The 25747-nt window shown below is 38.8% G+C and overlaps 2 protein-coding genes across 4 annotated transcripts; one reads left to right on the top strand and one right to left on the bottom strand.

Moving 5' to 3' along the window:
* The first annotated feature begins 1593 nt into the window (after nucleotides 1–1593).
* On the top strand, nucleotides 1594–18179 carry LOC148425414 (tubulin polymerization-promoting protein-like). Its single transcript, XM_088410545.1, has 5 exons — nucleotides 1594–1928; nucleotides 9163–9243; nucleotides 10153–10488; nucleotides 15971–16124; nucleotides 16199–18179. The coding sequence occupies exons 2-5, from the start codon at nucleotides 9230–9232 to the stop codon at nucleotides 16406–16408; spliced, it is 714 nt and encodes a 237-aa protein (XP_088266671.1). The 5' UTR covers nucleotides 1594–1928; nucleotides 9163–9229; the 3' UTR covers nucleotides 16409–18179.
* Nucleotides 18100–23173, bottom strand: LOC148425413 (centrosomal protein of 72 kDa-like). 3 transcript variants are annotated; one of them, XR_015865067.1, is made up of 11 exons: nucleotides 22863–23173; nucleotides 22546–22673; nucleotides 22277–22469; nucleotides 22125–22185; nucleotides 21892–22037; nucleotides 20777–20889; nucleotides 20588–20681; nucleotides 20343–20500; nucleotides 19226–19352; nucleotides 19048–19141; nucleotides 18100–18350 (listed from the first exon to the last, which is right to left on the bottom strand). XR_015865067.1 is itself a non-coding variant. In XM_088410543.1 (11 exons), the coding sequence occupies exons 1-10, from the start codon at nucleotides 22936–22938 to the stop codon at nucleotides 19104–19106; spliced, it is 1134 nt and encodes a 377-aa protein (XP_088266669.1). In that variant the 5' UTR covers nucleotides 22939–23173; the 3' UTR covers nucleotides 18100–18350; nucleotides 19072–19103. The 3 variants fall into 3 exon arrangements, 2 of the variants coding, with proteins under 2 accessions (XP_088266669.1, XP_088266670.1); XM_088410543.1 differs by having other exon boundaries at nucleotides 19072–19141; XM_088410544.1 differs by having other exon boundaries at nucleotides 19072–19141; nucleotides 21892–22022.
* Nucleotides 23174–25747: the final 2574 nt, after the last annotated feature.

The raw sequence follows: 25747 nt of genomic DNA, 5'->3' as shown, positions 1-25747 counted from the left end.
AATGTACACGATGAAAGACACAATAATGCCACCATCAAAATTCCCATATAAAGTCAAAAAAATCACCCACTGCCTCATTATCACAGCTTTCTAGGAGACCAAAAACAGGCACTCGAAATTGTACGTATTAGCTGTGGAGCATCCATCGAACAAGCTGCTGAAACTGCTGAAATGTCCCAGAACTTGCTGCGTTTATGCAGTCAACTGTTGTAATTTTTTTTAAACATTTTTGTGTTAATTTTTGTTTATTTACATTAAAGTAAAATGTTTTGGCAAACCTCATTTGGTGGCCCTTTAGCATAGGCTTCAATAATATACTGATCAGTGCCTGTAAATAACCAATGTGACACAAAGTGGCTGGGGGAAAATAATTGATTTCATTTTTGAGCCAGAAAATTCCAGTCTTCCCCTTTATAAATTGTGCCCCCTTGTGGACTAAAAGCAAAACTGCTAACCTTGCCCAAACTATTGTCTTTGACAGAACACAGTAAATAATAGGAAATATTCAGGAGTGTCCCCATTTAAAAATAATGTTATAAAGTAATGTCACATATTAATAGAACTAACTAATTAATAAAACTAAGTACAGTGTACCTTAAACGTATGTTTCCAGTTCACATTAATATTTCATAAAAATACATGGCTTATGACTTGATATTTGACTGGATCACAGTTGTTTGCTTGAACATTTAGTCACTCAGCAGAGCAAAACATATGCGCTTTTCTAGCGTACAAAGATCTCAGAGCAGTTGAAGTGGAAAACTTCAAGATTACGTCTTGAAACAAATGTCTAATATACTGTTAGGGCTGTTACGCCATCTTGTGTACTCTTGGTATAATAATCATACGCAATCAAGAATAGTTTCCACAAGCGGAAAAAATAGCAATATTGTAAGTGAAGTTTATGAAAAGTGAATAGGTGAGGTCTTACTGTAATTATTTCTGCAATGACTGAGGTGATGCCAAGATGTTGACAAGACATGTTTACTCTTTTGGAGCTCATGTGGTAAACACGTTTGCCTTACATATGAAAGGCCATGAGTTCAAACTCAGGCTTTTCCTGTGAGAAGTTTGTCTGCTCTCCTTGAGCTTGTTTAAGTTTTCTCCCCGTACTCTTCACACATTACAATAACAAGAGTGTGAGGTTTAAGTGCTACATGTGTAGATATTTTCTGCAGTAAAATGTAATACTTTGTCTATAATTAGACAACAATTTTTTTCATATGCAATTAGCACATTTGAGAACATATTTTCCATTTGTTGTCAACTAAAAATGCAATAGGTGTGAAAGGTTGTCAGAATTATAAGTGATGTCTGCTTGATGCATGGCTGATGTTGGATCCACACTAAGTTGGCCTTATGCATTTACGTGCAAATCTAATGTGAGGGGTTCATATTACGCTGGTGCCACGGCGAGGGCTAAAAGGTTACATAAGGCCCATCCGAGTTCAGCCATTAGGCTCACAATGGTTGTGTAACAACCTTTAAGGAGAATCCGGTTCAGAGGGCAGCCTGTGTCGCTACATCCTTCACAAAGATCTTTAAATAGCAAATTGTCACCATCCACGCCAGGATGACAAAAACAAGACTCGTTTCACTAAACCGCAGTGCACTCGAAGGGTGATAAATATTTGTCAGCCAATCATTGCGATTCTATGGGAAAACAAAACAAGATGCTTTAATTGCTACGAGTGCTTGTTAGTCAACGCTTACGCACGGCACCGCGGCCGAGCGGGAGGAGAAGGAGCAAGTCGCGGGGCCGAGGCAGCCAATCAGCGGGCTGCTCTCTCTCCAGCATCCCGTGGGGGGGAGACAACCAAGCCATCATCGCAAGACTGAAGCGAGGGCAGCAGAGAGAAAGGGACGGACGGAGGTGCAACTTAACTATGATTTTGAATTGACAACGAGGTGGGGGATTACGTCACCAGGTAATTGCCTCCATTTATTGAATGTCATTTTGCAAAATTGCTCGTACATTTTAATATCGTTAAAGCAGAAGCTGATTGCCTTATACTACCGCATCCGATTCTATAAGGTGCCCTTTCTTTGCATTCCTTTGCGTCAACGCTCCCTCTATGTGACATGGCTTTTAAACGGACGGGATGCAGCTACTTCAGCGTGTTAGCGCAATTATCCAAATGTTTTACGAGCACATTTGAGGTACGCGAATGCGAATGTGGCAATTGCGGCTTTATGTAACACTTGACTCGGGCAACAGCTGCACCCGCAGCCATGTCTGTGTAACATCAACAACACGAGTGTCTTCGCCCGTGTTTATCTTCTAAACGCACCCGTATGAGCGCGCTGGTTGGTCGCTGTGAATGACTGACACCTCGGCTGACCTATGGCTGCAGATCTTTATGCAAAGCTTATGTGTAGGCTAGTTACATAATTATGCACGCAAGACAGGATGCATGGCCCCATTAATCAGCTTCCTGACGCTCTGGGTTGCAAAATAGCATGCACATGCATGCATGCGTTGAGCATTAAATATGATTACATCGATTACATATTATGCAGTACAATGCACTAATTATCATATATGCTCATTGATTCAGAGGTTCTGGGTCCGAATCTTGGTCTTTCTGTGTGTGTATGACTGCTATTCTATATCTGTTCTTTAGCAAAACATAAGCACTCTTTTTTTGCATATTGTTAGCTTGGTGTACTTCATGTGAACAAAATGAGAAATTTGGTGTAACCTTTCACACTGAGTAAACATTTGTTTTTACAGTCATAACTAGCCCCCTGAGCCAGTCATAATTATAATGTGGTCTGCAATGTTCTGCTCTAAATTGTCCCTAAATGTGCATGTGAGAAAGAATAGTTTCTTGCCTGCATGTGCTTTGCTATTGGCTGGCAATCAGTCCAAGGTGGGCCCCACTGGGGTAAGCCCCAGTTCACCCATGAACCAAGTGAGAATAAGCACTATAGAAAAGGATGGATGAATGACTGCATATCTATTACAGAAACTCTCATATGCCACAAGGGGAGATATGGTGACGTGTTCCCCCCTATAGGTTGAATCAGACATGCATGGGAGGAACACAGTCATTGGCCCAGATTTCACAAAGCTGTAAGAGCCTTTTGGCTGATGTCGCAAACAATTTGCCTCGCTGTGAAAATGAGTACAGTGAACTAAAATGGGTCAAAATTAGGTCAGCAAGTGTTATTCTTTGCTATGGCTTCATAAACAGGTTACTGTAGTACAGTTGGACCTCTGAGGATACAATTTGTTTGTCTTTGTTATTGTCATGAGTGACCTGGAGTATGTTGCAGCTAATGTTTGGGCTACAGGCAAAATAGATACACCTTGGGCTGGTCACTGGTCAATCACAGACCACTTAAAAGACAAGGAGATAAAGGAAGTTATTCTCACAACCATGGACCTATAGAATGATTCTTCAGCCAATCATGGCCCTTCAAATATCCCCCAAAAAGTCAGTTTGTTTAAAAAATACATAGATTTGAACCCCGATGAAAAATATCGTGAGGAACCAAAATTATTTTCTTCATTATACATTTTGAAATTAATCGGTGAATTAATCTTTACTTTTTTTCTGCCACAAATCAGTATTAGCCTCAAAAATTCAATTTTGGTCGGCCCTCACTATGGACAGTTTACAGTCCTCAGGTAACCTACCAAGCAATTTATTCAATCTCTTTTTTCTCAACCTCAATGTCTGAGGAACATGCTTAACCATTTTTTAAAATTAAGATACACTGTGTTATTGTGGCATATTAAATTATTGAGGGACAAAAAAATAAAAGTGCCTTCAGCCATTCAGTTTCCTTAACAGATGCAGCTGTAACCTTCTGCTGTGTTTGTGTCGAGTCCCCAATGCTGGCTGCAAATTGGAGCCATTTTCTTATGTCATTCTCCAAATAATTAGAAAATAACATAAAAACAAAACATCCTCCATACTAATTCGCTCAAATGCAGTATGTTCTCAAATTTAGTTTGGCATCGCTACATTAGTGGTCTATGATTCCATCGTTAACTGTGACTGCAGTCGAATTTGGGCGCTTTGCATTTATGTTATCTACTGTGGTTATCAAACACCTCCTTACAAAGAATGCATTTCACACGACCGTTATCAAAGGTGCTTTCGGGGAGTTTTGGTAAAAAGGTCAATTTACCATTTATTGAACTGACAACTTTCACTTGCTCTTCCATTTTCACATTTAAACTGTTGGCTCTGCTTTCGTCGCAACCAAAAAAACTGTAGCTTAAGAACTGCTACTTGGCCTTCTCCATTTGCATCTATGGTGTCATGCTTTCTTCACACAATCTCTACTGGGCTCACTGTCGCTGCCAACAATAACCGCTGTGGCTGGCTCGGCTCGAAGCAGCTTGTTACTCTACAGCTCAGTGCACGCCAACGTGTGTGATTCTGAGCAGTCGGAGGAAGGCGAAGACTGATGGAGAGTGTTTGGTGGTGGTGACCACAGGTCTCCTTTGCACTGTGATGATATCATTATGATGTTTCTTTTCAGAGGGGGCGGGTGACAGTGACTAAATACAGTAGGTCCGTAAGCTGATTCCAGTGGCATTAGATAGTTCACTTGAAATATTGTTGATGTAAATTTTGCATTAATTAATCTCCAAACTCTTGATTATAAATCTATTACTTGATTGGCTGCTTATCAGTACATTCACATCAAACCTAGGGCCTTTTGGTTTCGGGATGTATTGATTTTAGGAAAAAAAATCGAATACTGTAATGACCTGCATCTGAAAATGGATTGTGCGTGGCAAATGGGGGCGGAGTTTGCCGGTAAGGACAATGATTACTACTTGATGATTGACTGGTCCCAATCGAGAGCCTCTTCCTGGCAAAGATAGAGATAGAACACAGATGGGGTTCACTGGGATGCGTCGAAATGATGTCGTGTAGCCTAAACACTCCGCCTCCTCCTCGCCGTCAACGATGTCATCATTTTATGTGTCACACCATCTGCCAAACAAGCACATTTTTGGCAGTGCATACATTGCACGTTGTCTGATGTTGGCTGAGCTCCTCTCCTGAGCATGAGTAGAATGTTTCCAGTCGTGATGGTGTATTGTTGCTCTGAATAGATGCACTTAAAATTGGGTCAACTTATGTTTGGCGCACTCATGTGTGCAGCATGTTGCCAGAAGGCGAGTAGATGTAAGCATGCTGTCATACACTCACAGATTTCTCTCCGGAGACCTACCCTCGACCTCGCTTTGAAGGCCTAAAAAAAAATACAATGATGCTTGTATTCATATTAAGGGTATTTATTAAGGGTGTCAAAATAACTGATTAACTGATTAAATGTGATCAATTAATAGCAGTCATAGTCAATCTCATTTTTAATCTCTAACTTTATGCTTTCTGTATGCTGATTAAATCAGTCTTCATGGATCGGGTTTCTTGTGTTGGAAAACAAAGATCAATCACACTCTGAAGTGGGCAATGATTGGCTGTTATAGTGTTCGGCCATTTGTGTGTTTTTAATCCGATGAATGATAAATTTAACTTTAAAAATCACCCTGACAGAATATTTGATAATGAAAGAGTGATATTATTTGCATTTGTTGTAGGAAGGACATTGCTTTCTGCAGAAGCAGCTCAACTTTAGCCTACCGCATAAATGCAATGCACCTAGCTGTAACTACAGCCACAGCTAACAATAACAACAAAGATGCTAATACGGTGAGCCATTGCGAAGCTCTTTGCTATACTAAACTCAAGAACATGCCACATTTGAGCAAGTGACAAAAGAAAACAGCAACATTCCAACTAATGGTCAATACAAAACGTTGCAGCCAGCACTTGGCACAAGTTTCAATTACAGCAGCAGGTAAATGCTTACAACTGAATCTGTTAAAGTCTGTGATGTTGTTTTATTGTGGAATCTTTAGATCTGCCACATTAATACAATGTATCTAAATTAGGAAAAGGGGTTTTCTGAAGAGATTTTTTTTTTTAATTAGATTGAATTCAATTTTTTGATTCTCTTGACAGCACTAATATTTATTCATTTTCTATATTGTTCAGCATATGGTGTGAGGAGGCCCCTTGTCCTCTTGACTTGGACACTTGAGACGACAGACTATAAAGTGGAGAATGGAGAAAAGACTGCTTTGTGTCATTGAGTTTGCAGCAGCTCCATTGAAATGCAATGAATTGTCACTCAAAGTTAATACTACTACAAGCTCTAAGAGGGAATGCTTACCCACCATGTAATTTGTAAATAGGTTAGGTTTAAGTCAGTCTCATTAAAATCATTATGTCTGTTTCTTAGAAGGTTTTGTATTTTGGGAAACAAAAGAGACTGTAAAGGAAACAAAGTAAATTTAAATAACTGTGGGCTTTAAAGGGAAGTCAACCTCGGTTTTTCCCACAATAATATGTTCAATGCATAGATGACAGTTGCTCAGGACTCAGGTAATGACCGATTGCAGTTCAGCTTGTGAAATTCACATGACCAAATAGGTAAGCCATGCTTGATTGTTACCTGAGTTCTGAGGAACTAGGATATCATTTTGCATTTGACGCCAAGTGGCAAAATGGCCGCCCCCTGGGATGGGTAAAAACAGGTGGATTTTGCTGCTCGATACATTCCTCATACACAATATTATCATAAAACCGCGAAGACTAGTTGGGTGCATAGAAGATTTTATAAAGGACATTTTAACTTGACTTCCTTTTTTAACAACAAGGTTATAAGGACAAAATGTGTTTTGTGTGTGTGTGTTTTAAATCATTTGATTGACTAATAATTTAAGAGATCATTTAGGTATTTTAAAAAAAATGTATATCTTTTGAATGATCACTTAAACGAAGCATTTTGATCAACCTGAGATTTGAAAATTCCTTGTCTATATTAATATTGATCATGTAAATACAATTCATATTTCAATAATATAAAAACACTGAAAAATGTTACCCAAAACACTTCCTAAATTGCTTTTTTTTTTGGTCTTTTGTCTTAAACAGGGGTCACCAACCTTTTTGAAACCGAGAGCTAGATCTCTCCTGAAGCAAAAAAGCTATTTTTGTATTTGTTTATAAAAAGGCTAAATTGTCTACACGTTCTTTTTGAAACTCAGAACATGCCAGCGTGGAAAATTATCTGTTGATATCAAGTAACCAAAACACTCGTAAAATCACCTACAAACGTACCGTTAAGCTTAACAAAGGACTTGTTCAAGTTAGAAGGTGCAATCGTAAGTTAGCATACTGCAGATGTCAAATTTAATATAAAGAATAGGATTTTCTGTAGACTCAACTGCGGTGCTGGCCTGAGTCCTCGATGACAAAGTGCCTTTGCGTCAATCGTGAGAGTCTACGATGTCGCCATGTGCGTGTGAATAAATGTGCAAGGGTCGCACGGAGAGGGCCGTCCTCCAATCAGACAAAGGCCTCCCAGTGTTTGCGTCCCTGAAAGCCACATTATTCACACATTTATAATATCTTCTGTTATGCTGTGTCAATCTTAGCTTTTGTACCCATTGTCTCTGCAAGGTTATGTTCTTAAGTGTTGACTGTCCATGCGGGTGGAGACAATAGTCTCTAACTTTACATGGAGTCTTGTGGGGAGAGTCAGTGAAGGGCTTCATGAGTCACGTGGACAAAAAGGACTTCTTGCTTCAAGCGGGGGCGTTAGTTTGTTAGACGTAGCAGTTCGTACTGAATCTACTTGAACTAGTAGCTACTCACGGTGCTATAGTATTTGCCATAGCTACGCACACTTTCAAGATGCCGCGTTAAATATGGGAACAGCTCAAAGGTGAGCATACAGGACCACTGGATTGAGTTTGGAACGGATGGCATTTTACTGTATTTGCTTTTTAGGTACAGTATATCATTTTTCTGCTTTCTACAATAAGGATTTCAAGCAATGTTTTTTTTCTAGTGTGAGTTGAGGTCAAGGTGGTGTGCTGCTGCTCTCAGTGTGTAGAGACATTTTGCAAATATTTGTCGTCAGCCTGTCATGTTAAAATTTCCTCAAAGTTTGTTCGTCACATTTTTTCTATACCTTACTGGAGGAATGCTAAGAAGTTTTAACATAGCAACTAGGTGCATATTTTTATGGTATCTAAGGAAGGGTATGTTAGGGTGTCCTTATACAGTCCTTATACGGGCTATGATGTTATCAGTTACATAACATTGAGTTAGATGTTTTATTTCCAGCACACTAGAATAAAAAAATATCACAACCCAGTTGCACTGCAATGATTAATCGACAGTTAATCGATAATGAAATTAATCAAGAATAACTTGTGTTAATCAATGAATTGTTTCAAGACCGACTTTAATTTAAAATGACCCGAATCCTTGGAATTTCAATGTTTCAAAAGTAAATATCTGGTTCCAGCTAAGCAGAATTATTCATTTTTTGGTGTTGAAGCAAACTGGAATTTGCAAACGTTTGTTTGCTTTAGCTGAGGAAATGAGGATAAGAATCCCCCCCCCCCCCCCCCCCCCCCCCCACCCACCCTTTAATAGTCACTATGAGCCAACTTAACTGAATCTTACAGTAATTGATTTGTATTTGGAATTTTCTGTATTGTCATTTTAACTCATCGCAGCCAATGACGGCAATAGACGTCAAAGATCCATTTTAACTGGGTTGGCAGTGAATGAGTTAATTATCCTACGTGTACATATACGTCATATTTCAAATACTAAAAACGCATTTAACTCATCTACTGCCAATGACGGCTACAGACGTCAAAGATCCATTTTTACCGGGCAATTCATGAGTTAAAATAATGCCCTGTTTTCGAATAAACGTGTGGAACTTTAAGCTACTTTTGTTTGAATTCACTGATTAATCTGCAAAAAAACAATTACTTACATTAACAATTGAAATCATTACAACCCAGTATGTGACCGTCACATACAATGCACTGTGGGTGGATGATAATTTTGGGTTGTACCGTGCCGTTAGTTTATACTACTAGATGTTTACGAGTCACGCTACTTTTTCAGGCTTTCCGGTACAAACTGGAGAGCAACCTTTGCAAGGATAGCATTCAAAACAGTCATGGGAAAAAGTATTAATTTGACTAATTGCAATGCTCTAATTGTAACGCATCAAGCATATTGTTATTGTCTTCCTCCTCCCGTCGTCACATTTGGGCACATCATTACACAGTATCCACCTCCATTCTCATCTTTTCCACAGCACAAAGAGAAAACACAAGTCAGCTCATCCAAGCACTGCACAGAGGGAAGCTAATTCCTGCACAAGCATGGCAGACCAGAAGTAAGTTTCAGAAGCTCCCAACTCATAAGCGGCCAGTCTATGCTTGTTATACCCCCACACCATTTGTCTGTTTGTAAAACGCCATGAGAACATAACAGATAAATCAGTCCATTCACAGTGCACTGCAATTTGGGAGAATGAGATCTTGCATGCTACGCTTCACTGGCAGGGACAATGAAAATGTTAGCCAAAAGCCTTCGTTGTCTACAGGAGTCTGCCTACTACTCTTTTAGAACATGTTTAGACCACTTACATTCTGTCCAGGGTCTTTTTTCCCCCTGGAGTACATACACAAACAAACAAATTCATGTGTTTCTGCATGTGGCTTTGCATAAATGTGATCAGCTCTGGCAAAATGGTCCTCGTGTCAAACGAAATGAAAATTGAGTTATTCACATATTGACTGTACATTTGATTTCCTTTAAAATGATAACACACAGAGATAACTTACAGTAATTTCATCGTTGCTATGTTGAAATGCTTAGTTTTGAGAAAAACGAATTTCAAGTTTTACAGTACACCTTTCAAAGGTTTCTGAGAAACCAGTAACAAGAAAAAGTTATTGACCTCAAACTTTCTAGAACTGCAGAAAGTCTCCTGGCAAGTCAATTCCAAAAGAAGGTGAGAACATCTTTCAAAATGTTAAGCCTTGAAAGGCTATGAAGTTTGACCTCTTAACAGATGAAATTGAGCAAAAATTGTGATTTTGGTTTCCGCAAAATATCTTTGAAGTTGCCAGGGTTCATTGATATTTTATCATGGATTTGGCAGTTCAGTTATACAATCTATATTTGCCAGAGCGGGTCACATACGAGAGAAAAAAAACATCACTACATCAGTTGATCTTATCTGCTTTCTTCGTCTTTTAAACCAAACCGATTGTGAAATAAACAATTTTTGTTCCCTCAGAGACAGACTAGATGACTTTAAAGTTCAGACAGCCAAGAATACCAACATCAGCTCGGCCCAACTACGGCCGCACAGCGAACACTCGAGAGACCGTGCCTCCAAAAGGCTCTCCACCGACTCAAACGGGACCAGCGAAGGAGGTGTGGGCTCATCCACACCGGTGGAGCTGACCGCATTAGAGGAAGCGTTCCGACGTTTTGCCATTCATGGCGACACGCGCGCTACCGGCAAAGACATGCACGGGAAGAACTGGTCCAAGCTCTGCAAGGACTGCGGCGTGATCGACGGCAAGACCATCACTCTCACAGATGTTGACATTGTCTTCTCCAAAGTCAAGTAAGAAAGCAGACTTCCTCCACCATAAACATGGCTAGGTGTGTCAGTGTCAAATTGCATTATAGCGCCAACTACTGCCCAGTCGGATTAGATACATTTTTTTGGTCTTAAAGCGGTGGTTCTTAACCTTGTTGCTTAAGTGAAGAATAAAATATAATTTCTATCAAATTCAAAACACAGTTAAATGGGTTTTTTTTGTTTTTTGTTTTTTTTTACTGGTGCACAAAATGAACCGTGTATGAACATCACCTTGTTTAAAGAACATAACTAACACGGTCCATGAACTCACAACAAATCAGCAAAGGCTCCACCGAACCCCTGAGACCAGCACACCAAACCTTTTGGGTTCGATCGAACCCGGAATCACTGTCTTAAAGGTATAGACCACTTATCCAGACATTTTCACCAGTAAAAAGTTCTTATTTTCTCTGTATTTAATTTGACAACTAAATTATTTTCCACGCACATTTAATACTTTCAGAAATTAATTTGTTTCCAAGATAATGACCAATCACGGCTCAACTGCTTTTTGGGTTTAGTCATGTGACGTTTGCATGTTGGATCATGATTTGATGTACCCCCTAAGTAAATTCATTTTCGGTCGACAGCAAGTAGCAAAATGTAGTTTTAAATGTCTTAATAGTACTTGGAAAATATTCGGTTGTCATATTGAGGATAGACAAATATGAACTTTTCATTGCCCAAAATAGGATATTTAGCCATTTTCAGCAGTAAAACATTTACTGTCAACATGCTGTCCATTGAAAATGATTCACAATTTCTAACAGTGCTAATGTGACATCTGTTTACGTTGGTTGATCTTCTGACGTTCGCTAACTGTGCCATGATTAAGTTGTGACCTATGCCCTGAATACATGTCATACATTTCATTTTCAGCAGCTAGCAAAATACTTTATATGTATTTTAAAAAATAATGATTTAGTTGTCAAATTAAGTCTTGACAAGATATAAAACTTTGACTACTAAAAATAGCATAATTTTTGTATCCCCTTAGGTATCTGTGGCTAGTATCAGCAGTCACCATAAACCTTTGATATTTTTGAATGTTATTAAACTTATTTAGCCATTTTGACTAAATAATTAACACATTTATAGTTAATTTTTGGTCTATAGTTTATTTGATAACTACCAGTAATTATTTTTCATGTGCAATTAATACCTTTCTAGGATTGGTCATGTGACGCAAGCTGAATCATGATTGGTTGTTACCTGAGCCTTCGTGTGATGTATTTTTTGTTCAACAGCAAGTGCCGATATTTGTTTTAAAAGGCAACTGATTGTACATTAAAAATAATGTAGTTGTCAAATGATATAAAGACAAAAGATTAACTGAAGTTTTTACTGCTGAAAAAAGTCAAATGAATTTGGTATCCCTTTAAAATAAGGCTGGTATTGGCCCAATATTGACATCGGCACTCACCCATCCGTAAATAGAAGAGATAAGTCCTTGTTACATGAGAAAATATCAATCCAGACATGACTCTGAGGCTGATGTATTTGGCTAAATGCGGTTCACCACAGATGTGCCATGACAGGACTGCTTCTATATTACGGATGCCGAAGCGGCGATGACTTCAGACTTAGTCACTGAACTCTCACGCATGCCCCAAAGTCCAATGAAGTGGCATAAACATCGCTTGGGTTGTAATTATGAGCACACTGAAGGGGGAGAGGAAAAACACATTTAGATGTGATCAAACATGCAGCGGTGTTTTGGAGCCATACTGGTCCATGACTTGCTTTACAGTATTTCTGTTGGGTTTTGAACATGCCACTAAGCCAGGCTGTTATCAAAAACCAGAACAAAAGATCTGGATGGATGAGTCCTCCTGTTCCTCCCCAGGCTAGATTGGTTCATACTTTGCTGCTTGATTTAAGTGCACTAGACTCTAATAATAAACTGTGACCTCAATTGCACTAAAGAGGGAAATGTTTTATTTACTAAGTGAACAAAGTGTGCTAGATAGTTGGACGTATCACAACTTGTTCCTGCAAATATGTGTCATATAATCAAATGGTAGTAACTTAGATAAATTATGAGAACAAAGGAGAATATGGTTGGAAGTAACTCATCAAGTGTTGCTGCAGGAGTGGGACAGGCCATGAAATATGAAATTTCAGGCTGACTTTGTGGATTTTGAACATAACCAGCCAGACTTGTGTAAATTGTGATGGTTTCCATGGCAATCAAGATTATAATAGAATTTTGGACTTGTGGCATATATGAATTCTTTTCACTCTGGACACCCGCTTAGTTATGTACAGGTCAGAAAAAAATGACAAGCCAATTACAGCAATAATTGTTAATACATGTCAGGAATTGCCAACTTCAAAATAAACCGTACTTTACTGAATAAAATATGGACATGAATGTCTTGGTATGCATTTATTTTGAAGTTGTTATTAGAAGTGTTTTGCCGCATAACATCTGCACTGTCTTTCTTTGCAATTGTTGCTCTGACCCCCAATACGACCCCCAATTAACGACTTAATCACACTGAGATAGGCATACGGCACCAGTTGTCAATTTTTACTCGTGGTTCAGGCTCCATTATAGCTGTGCCTAACATAAATAATCCGCATTAGCCGCTAGCTCGCAGCACTCGAGTGCTCCATATAGGATAGTGTAATAGATGTAAATGACTGCACACTTTAATGCTCACAAGCTGTCAAAGTTGCCATCCCAAATGATCACATGAAACAAACCATGCTGACTCAAGTGTGGTTTTTCAGCCTGCAAATTCATCTCTTAGACCAAATTTTATGGGGGGATGAGGTGGAAAGTCATGTGTACCTAAGTTCAGTTCAGTTCAAATTTGAAGAAAAAGAAAAAAAAGTTGATAATTAAAAAATGATAAAGGTTGGTCATTCATAATTAAGTGGCAATGTGTTATTTGGTCATCTATATTCAAAGAAAATACCAAGCAAAAATAAAATTTATTTTTTATTTTTATCAGAAATACTTAATATTCGACTTGAATTTGTGGTAGGATATCTGAATAGCAAAGATTGATCGCTGTATGCCTAATTTCAACATTCAGTGAAATTTCAGAGTTTGATCATGTAACATTCACAACCGAGGCATGATTGCTCACTTGAGCCCAGAGCAACTGTGATGTCATTTTTCATCAACAACAAACGGCAAAAAGTTTACCCCATGAGATGGTAAAATTGGCTAACTAATTCTATATTCCTCAAACACAATATCACCTAATTCACTGCCATTGACAGCCATGTAAGTCAATAATTCCTTTTAATTGGGCTGGGAGTGAATACTAACTTCAGGCCTTCAATCATTCTTCATCTAATCTGAAAAAATACAAGATGTCTTTTGTATTGTGTTGATACTCAGTTCACATTAGCAAAGCTATGGAAACTGGTAATTTGGCGACTGTATCGACAACAGACACGCGTCTATCGCGTTGAGGTCAGTGCAGTAGCATCTGTGTCAAGTGCAGCGGGGTCCAGACTGGGGGTTGGCATTCACGTACCGACTGGCTCCAGGCATGACTGAGCAGCGGAAGACGGCTGTGAGTTTTCCTTTAATCAGTGTCAAGGCTCTTTGCATGCACATGTACATGAAATTAATGAGCGCTGGCTGAAGACCGTGTGGCTGAGTGATTCCGGAGGTTTCGAGTGTTAAGAGCACGGAGCCTCAATATAAACTGTGACAGCCGTAAAACTCAAGTGCAGACTAATTAATTACTGGCATGGTTTTCTGGTGGCCTTATTTTCCATGCCGTGGTTCCCCATCAGTGAGCGTTATTGGAAGCCGTGGATTAAACACATTCTTCCGTCTGCGTACTTATGGTTCGCGGTCCAGCAGATGGTTCAAGTATGTAAATTAAAACAGGTCAGCTGCAGTTTTCCAAGGTGAACTAATGTTCCACTCCCTGTCCAACCTTTATCCTTCTTCATTGTAACCGTCTTAAATGCTGATTTGCTGTTTGTTTACAAAGCTTAACCATAAGCCAGTATGACTCAATCTGATGGGGACACACATTTGTCTTCATCAGACAGAAACGGCAGTGGAAGTTCAGCTTCCCGTGTGACATTAGGCAGCACGGGAATGATTCCGAGCATGGAACGCCCAAATATTCAACACTGACGGACCGCCTAAACAGACCAGGTCAATTGGGGGAGAAAAAAGAATGATAAACCCTAACACCCCTGTTTACTGTGTCTTGTTGCTATGACGGCAGGTTGCCCCGGGAGACGGTTGGGCTTCGTATGCTGTTGTTTGGTTGATCTATCTCCACAGCGATGAATGTTTGTGTTTGTTACTATGTGGAAGTGAAAGGGGCACACGGCCAACTAGGCAAGTCAAGCGCTCTCAGATGGGAGCATGAGTGAGGAAGATCTGACTTATTGCCAGCTGTTAACAAGCTGACCTTATAAATGTCAATACGTTTGGTTCCACATGAAGTAGCCGGTTACAAGTAAAAGTGTCTTTTCTCAAACGGCGCATGAATGCTGACGTTGCGCTAAAATTTCAATGAAATAAACGCATTCGGAACTATAAAAGTAGTCAAAGTATTACAGAATATTATAGTAATCTAAATGTTCAGTGCAAATATCCCATTACAGACTGAGGCAAGCATAGGTTGGAAATTGGAGGTATCCGCTTATTTGATTTGACGACCAAGTTTCTAAGCACATGCTATGACCTTGAACGGATGTGACATGATATGCCAAGTTATCATTGAAGGACATCATATCTGGACATCATTTTTAAAGGGGAAGTCAACCCAAGAGTTTTTTTTAGTAACGAGACGAGGCTCCGGGGCTTTTGTCGATTAATGGGAGGGTGTGTCCACCGAGTGTGTTATCGAGGCGCGACATAGACATTAAAATGTGGGGTTTTGTGAAAAAATATTTGAGTCACTTATTGGAGTGTTTGGATAGTGTCTGATAGTTTGGTTGGTGTTTGTGTTCAGAATTTTGAAGATAAGGATGGGTAGATTACTAAAATTAGATACTTCAGCACTTTAGTCTGGATTGTTATCTTAGGTGTGTCTTGTCTCCAGGATCTTGCTTCTCAGTTCGTACAGCACCCTCAATAATTATTGGTACCCCTAGTTAAGATGTTTACTTAAGCACCAATAAACTGAGTTTTTGTTCTAAGTCTTATAGAATCACAATAAATAACAACAACAAAATCTAACTTTTCATTCAAGTGCGTTTACATCCCACAATTATGATATTCATTTCTGGCGTAAAGCATAATTACACAAACTTTTACCTTTGGGTAAATAAGATGTGCCTTTAAGGCTTTTAAGCCACCAGGACTGTCAATTATTATGTACAAACTGAGAAGCAAGATACTGAAAGTGGTAAGACCATCACTACATCATCTGCTGTCATCAGTGCTTTGAGAACTTTCCTTTTTCTTGATTATCCTGTGAGCGGATATTTTAGAGTTCCCAGCGCCTTCCTGTAACAAATCATTTTACCGTTTCAGGAAGAAATCCTGTCGCACCATCACATATGACGAGTTCAAGATTGCGCTAGGAGAGCTTGCCAGGAAGAAGTACAGAGAGAAGACCGGAGAGGAGGCGGAGGCGGAGGTTTTCAAGCTGATTGAGGGGAAGACGCCTGTGATCTCCGGTGTCACGGTAAAAGTTCTTGTAAAATCGGATCCTCAAGTGACCTTTAGGTGGGTCTTTAATATCCTTCAACTCTCCTGCAGAGAGCCGTAGCTTCACCGACAGTGAACCGACTGACAGACACCAGCAAGTTCACGGGGTCGCACAAGGAGCGCTTTGACGACACGGGACGCGGGAAGGGGAAAGCGGGACGAGTAGACCTGGTCGACACTTCGGGGTACGTCTCAGGATACAAGCATCAAGGCTCTTACGAAAAAAAGGTCACCAAACCTTCCCTTGCCAAACCCATGTGAGGGGCGGAGATAAACGTGCAGACGGCTAGGATCATTTCCTTCGAAAAGAGTACCCGAAAAAAAAATACAAACAAAACAAAACAGGTTGTCAAATATTTTCCCAGCGGTTATTTTGTGTGTATGTGTGTGCGGGGAGAATTCCTCTCTTTGTGAAAGTGTGAGAACTGGAAAACTGTTTACATCTATTTTTACAAAGTCTTCACCAGCTGGTACATTCCTGTCTAATAGTGAGTTACTGCCAAGCGGAGAATGCCAATGATGATGATGATAATGAAGCTCTGTGGTTTGATCGGGCCTTAGAATATTCATCAAGCACAATGAACAATGAAAGCCAAGAAAAGCAACAAGTAAGGTACAAGGATTTTATGTAATAACATTGCACTTTCATTTGCAGGAAAAATACTTTCTATGCCCACTTATAAGATTTTAATTGGCAGACAATTGGCATACATATGGTGATGTATATTTAATGTTCTGATTTTTGTCTATTGCTTGTCTGCTGTTCATATTCTTCCTTTTATAAAATCAGTCATTTTATGAATATGCCTTCTGCTCAGCCATTTTGTCTCCCAAGTCCAGTTAATGTGATTCTCATATTTTTCTCTCCCATCTTCATTAACACTATTTTGTATCTATTTTTAAAGTCGATTCATTGCCAGTCCAGTTCAAATGGATTTTTTTTTTTACCCACTAGTAGTAAATGAGTTAAACTATTCATTGCCAGCCCAGTAAAAAATGGATTTTCGACGTCTTTAGCCGTCACTGGTAGTGACTGAATTAATCTGTGACTTTAACAAGCAGAAGCACAGTTACGCAAGTTACGATTGTATTTTTAACATTTGACATCGGATATTAGCTCCCCCATGTATGCAAAATATTTCTAATATATTTGTGGTTAGATGATGTGTATTCTAATAACTGTAGCCACTTTGTTTGATTTCTGACTCTGGCTGAATATTCCTTTCTGTGTTTCTGTACCTTGTGCATGTTATTATGTATATTACATTTGATGGAGAAGCGCAGAAATGATAGTAGAACTGTGTTGTGGTTGCTCTACTGTGCCTGCTGTAAGGGACAGACTACTGGACAGCTGTTTTCTTGCTCAGAAATCTGAAGTCCTGAAAAGTGATGATGAAATGATGTGAATGCTTGAAATCTAAAGAATATGTACGTGTACAATGTTGGCCACCATCAAATGCTGTTATATTTGTTATCCAGAGAACCTTTTAACGTGTGGTATCATCATCCAAGGCACAAATTGAACTGAAGTAAAGCAGGGAATGCCGGTTATATCCTTAAATACTGTCTAAGATGAAAGGGGAAAAAAACAATTCTAACAGTATACTTTTGTAGAACATTTTTAACATAGTGACAAGTGCTTGTTGTCACACTTGCCTGCAATCGCAGCCGCAAAACTATAGCAGCTATCGGTGTAATTATTTTGTCTGCTGCAGTCGCTCGAGTAAGCTCCCTGTGCTTGATGCCAAATACTGTGCACCTTTAATGTGGAGGAACAATATGTGTGTGTGATTTTTTAATTCATAACATTTTAATGTGCTATTGTGTCCCCCGGTGCATGCAGTGGATCTTTGTACTTGTTCTTTAGACCTCTTAATTGTGTGTTCATGATTTGTAGTGCATTATTGAAAATAAAATAATAACAATAAAAAAAAGCACACAAAACACTCATGCTGTGAAAGTGAAAGCATCATGTTACAGCTTGTTTGGGCATATAAAACAGAAAATATAAATATTGTGGCAACTATTCTGATATGGTCTTCACTGCTCTGTCTTTGCATGTGTGTGTACGTGCCTGATGCCTCGAATCTGAGGTGGTGTCTGTGTGTAAAAAAAACAAAAAAAACAAAAACCTCACAGCACAGCTGAAAGCTTGATGCATCCATTGGGCTTCAGTGCTGCTTAGTCTTCCATCTGCTCTGACCTACAAATGTGAAAGACAACAGAGGTTAAAAGGAGACACAACCACGAGTCACAAACATTTCACTCCAAAATCATTTGTTAATACACACACAAGCCTCCTTTAATAAATTATTTTTCTTAAGTTTAAATTGGAATAAACGCTGGCTTTCTACATTATTTAAAATAATGAACAGCTAAGTGAAAATACGGCCGAACACATTGGAGGGGAAAATAAAGCAAACTGCAAATCTGGCTAGCAGTGCATTCTTGCGCAGTGCTTACCATAGAAGCTGCTCAAGTTTACCCTACCCCATAAATGTAAAACATCCAGCAACTGCAACTGCAGACATACCAAGCAGTAGCAACAAAGGCACTAATATGAGCCATAGCAAAGCTCTCTGCCAAACTAAACTTGAGAACAACCGCGTTTGAGCAAGTCTGTTACTTTCTAATTATGTGGCAATTGACAATCAAAAACATAGGAACTAAAGGTTAAAATATTGTTTGAGGGTTTTTCTCAGAAATTTTTCTGTGAGAATAAAATGAGATTACTCTAATTACTCAAATTTTAAGTCTCACTTAAGTAATTACAAATCTTAATTACTCTTCATTTTTTATTCCTTTGGCAACAAAAGAGGTTAATTGGATGAATTAATTATGAAATTCAATTCATTCATCTCTCGATGTTTTTAAAATTGACACTAGAATTTTTTTCTCACCAAAGCTAAAATAGTGGAGCATACCAGAGGATCTTCATTGGCACGCTGGGCCTCCATCACTTTTCCCTTGCTCTTCTCCACCTTCTCTGCGTTTCTGTTCGTGCAAACGTGACGGTTTATCATTAACAAGCAAAAAAAAAAAAAAAATTGAAATAAAACAATTGATCTTGCCACTCACCTAATGTTTGAGAAGGACGGGGGTGTTCCATCATATGCTGCCGAAATATGCGTTCTGATGTGATCAGCTCTTTTTGGAGGGTCACGTTGTCCTCCAAGGCAATCCTCAGCTGCTTGTTGAGTTCTCCCTGCATTAGTTTGGACAAATGCTCAATGTGTGTTGGTTTGCAAGAGAAACCGCAAATGCAAACTTTCCATGGGATGTTTGGGGAAATAGTCTTGCAGGGATACTTACATATTTAGCCATTTCCATCAATAAAAGGTTATGAGTATTTTGCCTATACATTAGATAACTATACTTTTTCATGTACAATTAAAAGCTTTAAACACGCATCTTACCGCTCGCTGTTGGCAGAAAATGACTTCAGATGAGCTTTGGGCTTAGGTAACAACGAATCACGGCTCAGCTTGCAAATGTCACATAAAACAAATCCAGAAAACAGGTGAGCTGCAATTGGTCGTTACCTGAACCCTGAACACGGGATTATTTTCAGTTGATAGAAAATAGCAAAATGCATTTCAAAGGTATTAATTGTACATGAAACATACTGACGTTATCGAATGAATTAGAGATTAAATTCCGTTTTAATGAGGTTTGTTTAAGCTTCATTCACTTGTAAATATTACTTATTGCTAATAAATTTAGTGGCAGCTGTCTATATAAAATTTGTGGTGGCCTATCATAGGGTTTTTCCATCACTTATCTTTATCTTTTATTGTAACCACGCTAGATTTCATTGTCCCTAAGAATCTCTTGAAATAAAGTAATCTAACACAATGATGAACACTATTAGTACACGTAGTCAAAACATGATTGTATGGATGAAATCTGTGGGTTTTGTGGCCTTGTTACACTACGTACATGGTATGGGTTCTCATGTAGACTGTATTATGTTTTCAAATGTTTTCAACGTTGTCAGTTCTCAAAATTTTGCAACACTCAATGGTTTTGTGGCCTCATTACACTGCGTACATATTGTACAGAGGTACACGTTCTCATCTAGACTTTATTATGTTTTTCAAAGGATCTCTGTGTTATATAATTGCCACGATTTCCCATGAAACGTTTTCAACATTGTCAGTTCTCAAAATTTTGCAACACACAAGAGTGTCATCACCAGATCAGCGGTGAACTTTTTCACGTCAGTTTCATGTTCTCGTTCTAGTGTGGCTGCATAGAGACACAACGCAGCCACTTCCTCTCTTAAGGTCTTGATCTCAGCATCCTGATTAGAGATATGGTTTTCCATCATGGAGAGGATCTGGACAATCTGAGCTGGATTCAGAAAAAAGAGAATGTGAAGATTTGTTTTGATTTAGTGCAACTTCCTGCAATTACACAAATTCCCCATTGCAAACTCACTCAGGAAGTTAGTGTTAAGTTGCAAAGTTCTCTGCCCCACCCATTGTTTGTCCATGAGGTCAAGCAACTCTCCCAAGGGCTTCTTGTAACTATACTGGAAGGAGCATTTAGATTATCTGATAACATGTGAATGTAGCAACAAGCTGGAACAGAAAATCGTCACAGCTGATGATATTGCCGACTGTGTACCTCCTGTTCTTTTTCCTCTTGTGGCAGTGAGCTGGCGCCTTCAGTCATCTGTGAAGGGTGCAAGTTGGGGTTGGAGCCAGTATGATGGGAAATGGGAGATTGGCGGTCTTGAGCTTGAAGATGTCGCAACACAATGATTAACATCAACACTTATACAACTACCACCACTATCAGGTTTTGGGTCCAAATGTAACATACATTTCTGATATTTTTGAGGTGGTAGGATATGACAGCACTTTGGACAAACTATTAAGTACAGTATTTATTTACAACTGCAGTAATAAACACTGATTTGTTTGCCTACAATGCATGCAGAGATTATTGTTAATGTATTTTTTGTATTCATTTGGTTGATTATACTGTACATTATCGGTTGCACATGACACAGACATGTACACACACAAACAGAAATGCAAGGTCTTGTTTTAGAGCAGTGGTTCTTAACCTTGTTGGAGGCACCGAACCCCACCAGTTTCATATGCTCATTCACCGAAACCTTCTTTAGAAAAAATAAAATATGATTTTTTAGACTGAGGGGTGGACCTCTGCGGCGGTTCGATCGAACCCAGGTTAAGAACCACTGTTTTAGAGTAAAGGGATGACATACGGGTGGGGCCTTAGTAACATTAGTAATATGACAGCAGACTTTTTTGTCCACATTTATGAATTCAGAAGTCAAAACCTGACTGACTAAACACTCAAAATAAACAACTGAGTCCCATTTTCTTGAAAAAACAAACAAACAAAAACATTCATTTGACTAACATGTTGGAGCTATGAAAACATTTTGAAGTGGTCCACTGTTGCCACCTAGTGCTGGAATTACCCAACTAAAATAAGCAGACGCTTGAGAAGAACATGAACAAGCTTTTTTTTTTTTCAGATTGAATTAAGATTTTCTGTAAAAGGATTTATTGGAAAAAAAGGTACATTTCCTTAAAAAGATCACCTTGTGTCACAAATATCACATTGTGCTTCCTTATGCAGAATTTAATCACATACTGCAAAGAAAACAGACTGATGTTTTTACAGGAAAACTACAATCATCAAGAACTGAACAGTTGTGTGAAGCCATGTTATTTTTCTAAGACGCCAAGTGTCACAACATGTCTTACCTGGCTGCTGATGAGATGACTTTAATTCTTCATTTGAATATCTGCGGCTACTATGTTGGGCCTCAGTCTGGTTTGACTCATCATCAGTCACAAGGGAGAGCTTCTTGTTGAGGCGATCCAATAGGGCCTGTCTGTTATTATGACTTCTGATAATCAAGAGTGAGAAAATGCAGACAGCCAAGGGATTGTGGGGGCCCCATTAAAAAACAACAACTCTTTTGGCCTCCTTGTACCTTAGTTGTGAATACTTCTTCTTGGCAGTCTTACGCTCACCATCTTCAATCGGACGTCCGTCTGAAAGCAAAGATGTGCATGAAACACGCAAACTAAACCTAAAACTAACAATCTTCGTGACATTTTATCGAACTTTGGCGCACCATCTTACCTAACTTGCGTAGGCCAGCCATGGCATGAACTACAAAAGGCCGGTAGTGTGGTTCAGTCTTGCCAAGAGGATTGAGTCTCAGATCAAGGTCTCTCAAAACTGGCAACACAAATAGGACCTTTACCTCCTCAAGGGAAGGTATGCAGTTATAATATAGATTTAGGACTTTCAAATGGTTTAGATGTTGCAGAGCCTAAGGAGATAAAGCAAAAGACATTACACACGTTAAAAAGCCACAAAAAAACAGTGATTCAAACGTTTAACCCTACCTCAACAGAGACTAAAGAATTATGTGATAGATTCAGTGATTTCAGACGTTCAAAGTTGGCTAGTCCATTTCCCAGAAATCCAATTTTCTGCTTGTATGTACCAGGAAGACTCAATGAACGAACATCTCCTGTTTGGAATATATAGCAAAATTAAAAATAGTTTTCTTTTCAGAGTAATTCCGTTTATAGCGTATATTTACAGCAACTATGTTAGCAATTCCACAACCAGTGAGAATAGCTTATATTTTTCATTGACTGACTGAGATTTAGTTTACTCGTGAATGTGTTTGGTTCTAGTAAGTAGGAAGTAATGTTACCAAGGCGTTCGTGATTTAGTCCCAATTTGTTTACAATCCACTCTTCAGTTAAAGCCACCAAAGTAAAGGGCGCCATTTTTTCCCTTGAGAACTTGCTTTCAAGTTATCTGAACGACTTTCTCACCATTCAAGTCAAATAAACGTAACTGTTTTTTTTTAATACGCCTTTAAATAATATCCGTATTTCTGCAACTAAATCACAGTTAAATAGAAATGTCTTCGCATCTGAGACTAGGAGGAACCATTTAAAATAAAGTCGTGAAATTAGGTCAACTAACGTCTGTCCGCGATTTTAGTTAAACCGGACAATGTTCAGATATTACCCAGGTGACCCAGAGAAAGAAAAAAGAAAAAAAAAAAAGAAAATGTCGCAAAGCAGATGTCCGACTTTACGAGATACATTGAACGCATCGATTTTTGCGCGTGCGCATTGATGAGAGTTGTTTGTGTCACGTGATCAAACAAACGCGCCACTGTTAAGCAAAGTTCGACTTGTCTGGTTAACATTTTGTGTGAACCGCAAAAGGAGATCGCATATAATCCGATTTTATAATATATTATAGTTAAAGCTATTCCCTGACACGCGCCCTATTGTTAGTTTTACAAGTTAATCGTCTTTCGAGTTGATGGCGTTCAATGCGTGGATATCATTAATCATCAATATTGTTTTGTTTTGCTCAGCTATTTTCTCCTCATATAAACTATTTAAGGTAGGTTTCCTAGTTGACAACCTATGTTGAAAACCTTTGTCATTATTGTGGAATCATCTACATTTCCATTAATGGCATATTTGGGTAAATATACAAATACATCTACTGGATAACATTTTTCTTTAATATTTCTAGAGAACAAGTAGCTGGGACTTATACGTCGTGAACTACTTCCTACTTTGAACATTGTACTTAACTAATATGTATTGACCTTTTTTCTAGTTTTGATTATTTTGATGAAATTTGTGTGTATATGTTCGATTATTATTTTTGGTCTCTTGTCTTGCTTCTGTAGGATCACAGAGCTCCCTCAGTTGGCTTTTTCGTGGTTGGAATCTCTGCAGGACTTGCTATTTTGCCTTTCTCTAGTACTTTCCTTACCTCCCTCCAAAAAGATGCAGAATGGTCCGGAGAAATTCTGGCTCCAGCACTGCTTGCCTTCCACTTCCTTTGGCTCAGTCAAGACCGCAACACAGCGTGTTGTGTCCTGTGTAGCTCATGCCTGCTACTGGGACTGTGTGACAGTTTCTCACCAGATACACTCACTGTCCTGAGTCGCTGCATTGGCCTGGCGTCCATGTCCTGTTGCCTCATGGTGTGCTTGTTTGCAGGAAACCCCATGGGGGCTCTGACCAGTGTAACAATCAGCCTGCCAGTAATTTTGGCACCTACTTTTGGATCACACACATTTGCCTCACTTGTCTCTCCAGCCACCAATGTGGGAACTCTGAAGTGGCTTTTGAAAGGCTCCATGTGTACAAGCTGTTGGACCTCAAAACATTCCTTGGATACGCTTCTTTTGGATGTGACTGACAAATACCACTTAAACATGTAGAACATTGTTCATGTACATACGTATGTTGGCATATAATCAGTAAAGCTCTCAATGACAGGTTCTAGTTTAACCCTTGTGCGGTATTTTATCCAATCCTTTGATCTTTACATAAAAAATGTTTCACATCAAAGGGAAAGCATAGAAAGGAGGCACTAGGAAGCTGAAATTACACCCAGATGGTGACAAAATATCAAAGTTCAACATGGCATGATCACTTAGTTATCAACTACCAGGAGTGCCATCCTTTGGCTAAAACTCTGCAAAAATGATGCGTAAGAAAATGATCCAAAAATTGTCAAAATATTGCACAGTTGTTCATAAAGAGAGACAATACCGTGGAAGCTCTGAGGTCAAGCACAATTCAGTCTGGGATTCTGTTAACTTCCTGTTGGATCAGTTTTTCCCAAAGGAAAAAATGGAAATTGGCTATATAGTGCTAACTAAGCAGTTAACATGTTTCTACTAAATGCATTTGCTGTGGAATATATAATGCACTTGGTTTAAAGTATCATATGTTTAACTTGAATAATACTCAGGATTAAAACATCTATTCATCTCGTTACATTTATCTTCATGTATCATGTTTTTCTGTGTACTATATTTATTATTCATTCAATTTATACTTTGTGAATGGTTTATCAATCACCTAATGTGTCATTTATAGCTTTTTAGGAGTCACTGCAAGTGATTTATTGTACCAGATGTCTTCAATATGCATTAATAAAATACTGTTCAGATTTGTTAAAAGAAAAATCAAGACAAACATTTTCTTCGCAATATGTTCAATGTAGCCACACTGGGCAAAATATGATATTCAAATTACCGGTAATATTGCATTTATGGAAAATGAATTAGGCAGCCAGAACCATCAGTTTTTATCCATAGTATAGGGCAGCCATTTTGAAAATGACATCACAGTTATTAGGGCTGTGGGAAGGAACAGTCATGGCTCAGCTTGCAAATGTCACAAGACCGGACTCAGAAAACAAATGAGCCATGATTGGTCATTACCTTAACGGCTGTGATGTCATTTTCAACCGACATCAAGTGCCCCCGAGATGAATAAAAACGGGTGGATTTTGGGATTCATATTCCATGAACTCAATATTATTCAGAATGCCATGTTAAGAACACATAAAACATTATTGTAAAGAACATTCTTGACTTAATTTCCCCTTTAAACATCCACAAAGTAAGTAAACATACAGGGTTTCCATAAAGTCTCTTTACCATTTCAAAAAATTGTCAAAAATGCGATTGGATATTTTATTCATATTTGTTCTATTGTATTTTTTTTTACCTCTTTCAATACACTTCTACATGGGCACCAATAGCACAAA

Source organism: Hippichthys cyanospilos, chromosome 3 (genome assembly GCF_059441005.1).
Source record: "Hippichthys cyanospilos isolate Australia breed blue-spotted pipefish chromosome 3, RoL_Hcya_1.0, whole genome shotgun sequence".
Lineage (NCBI taxonomy): Eukaryota > Metazoa > Chordata > Actinopteri > Syngnathiformes > Syngnathidae > Hippichthys > Hippichthys cyanospilos.
The sequence above is the reverse complement of the archived record's forward strand: the minus strand, read 5'-3'. Positions and strand labels throughout refer to the sequence as shown.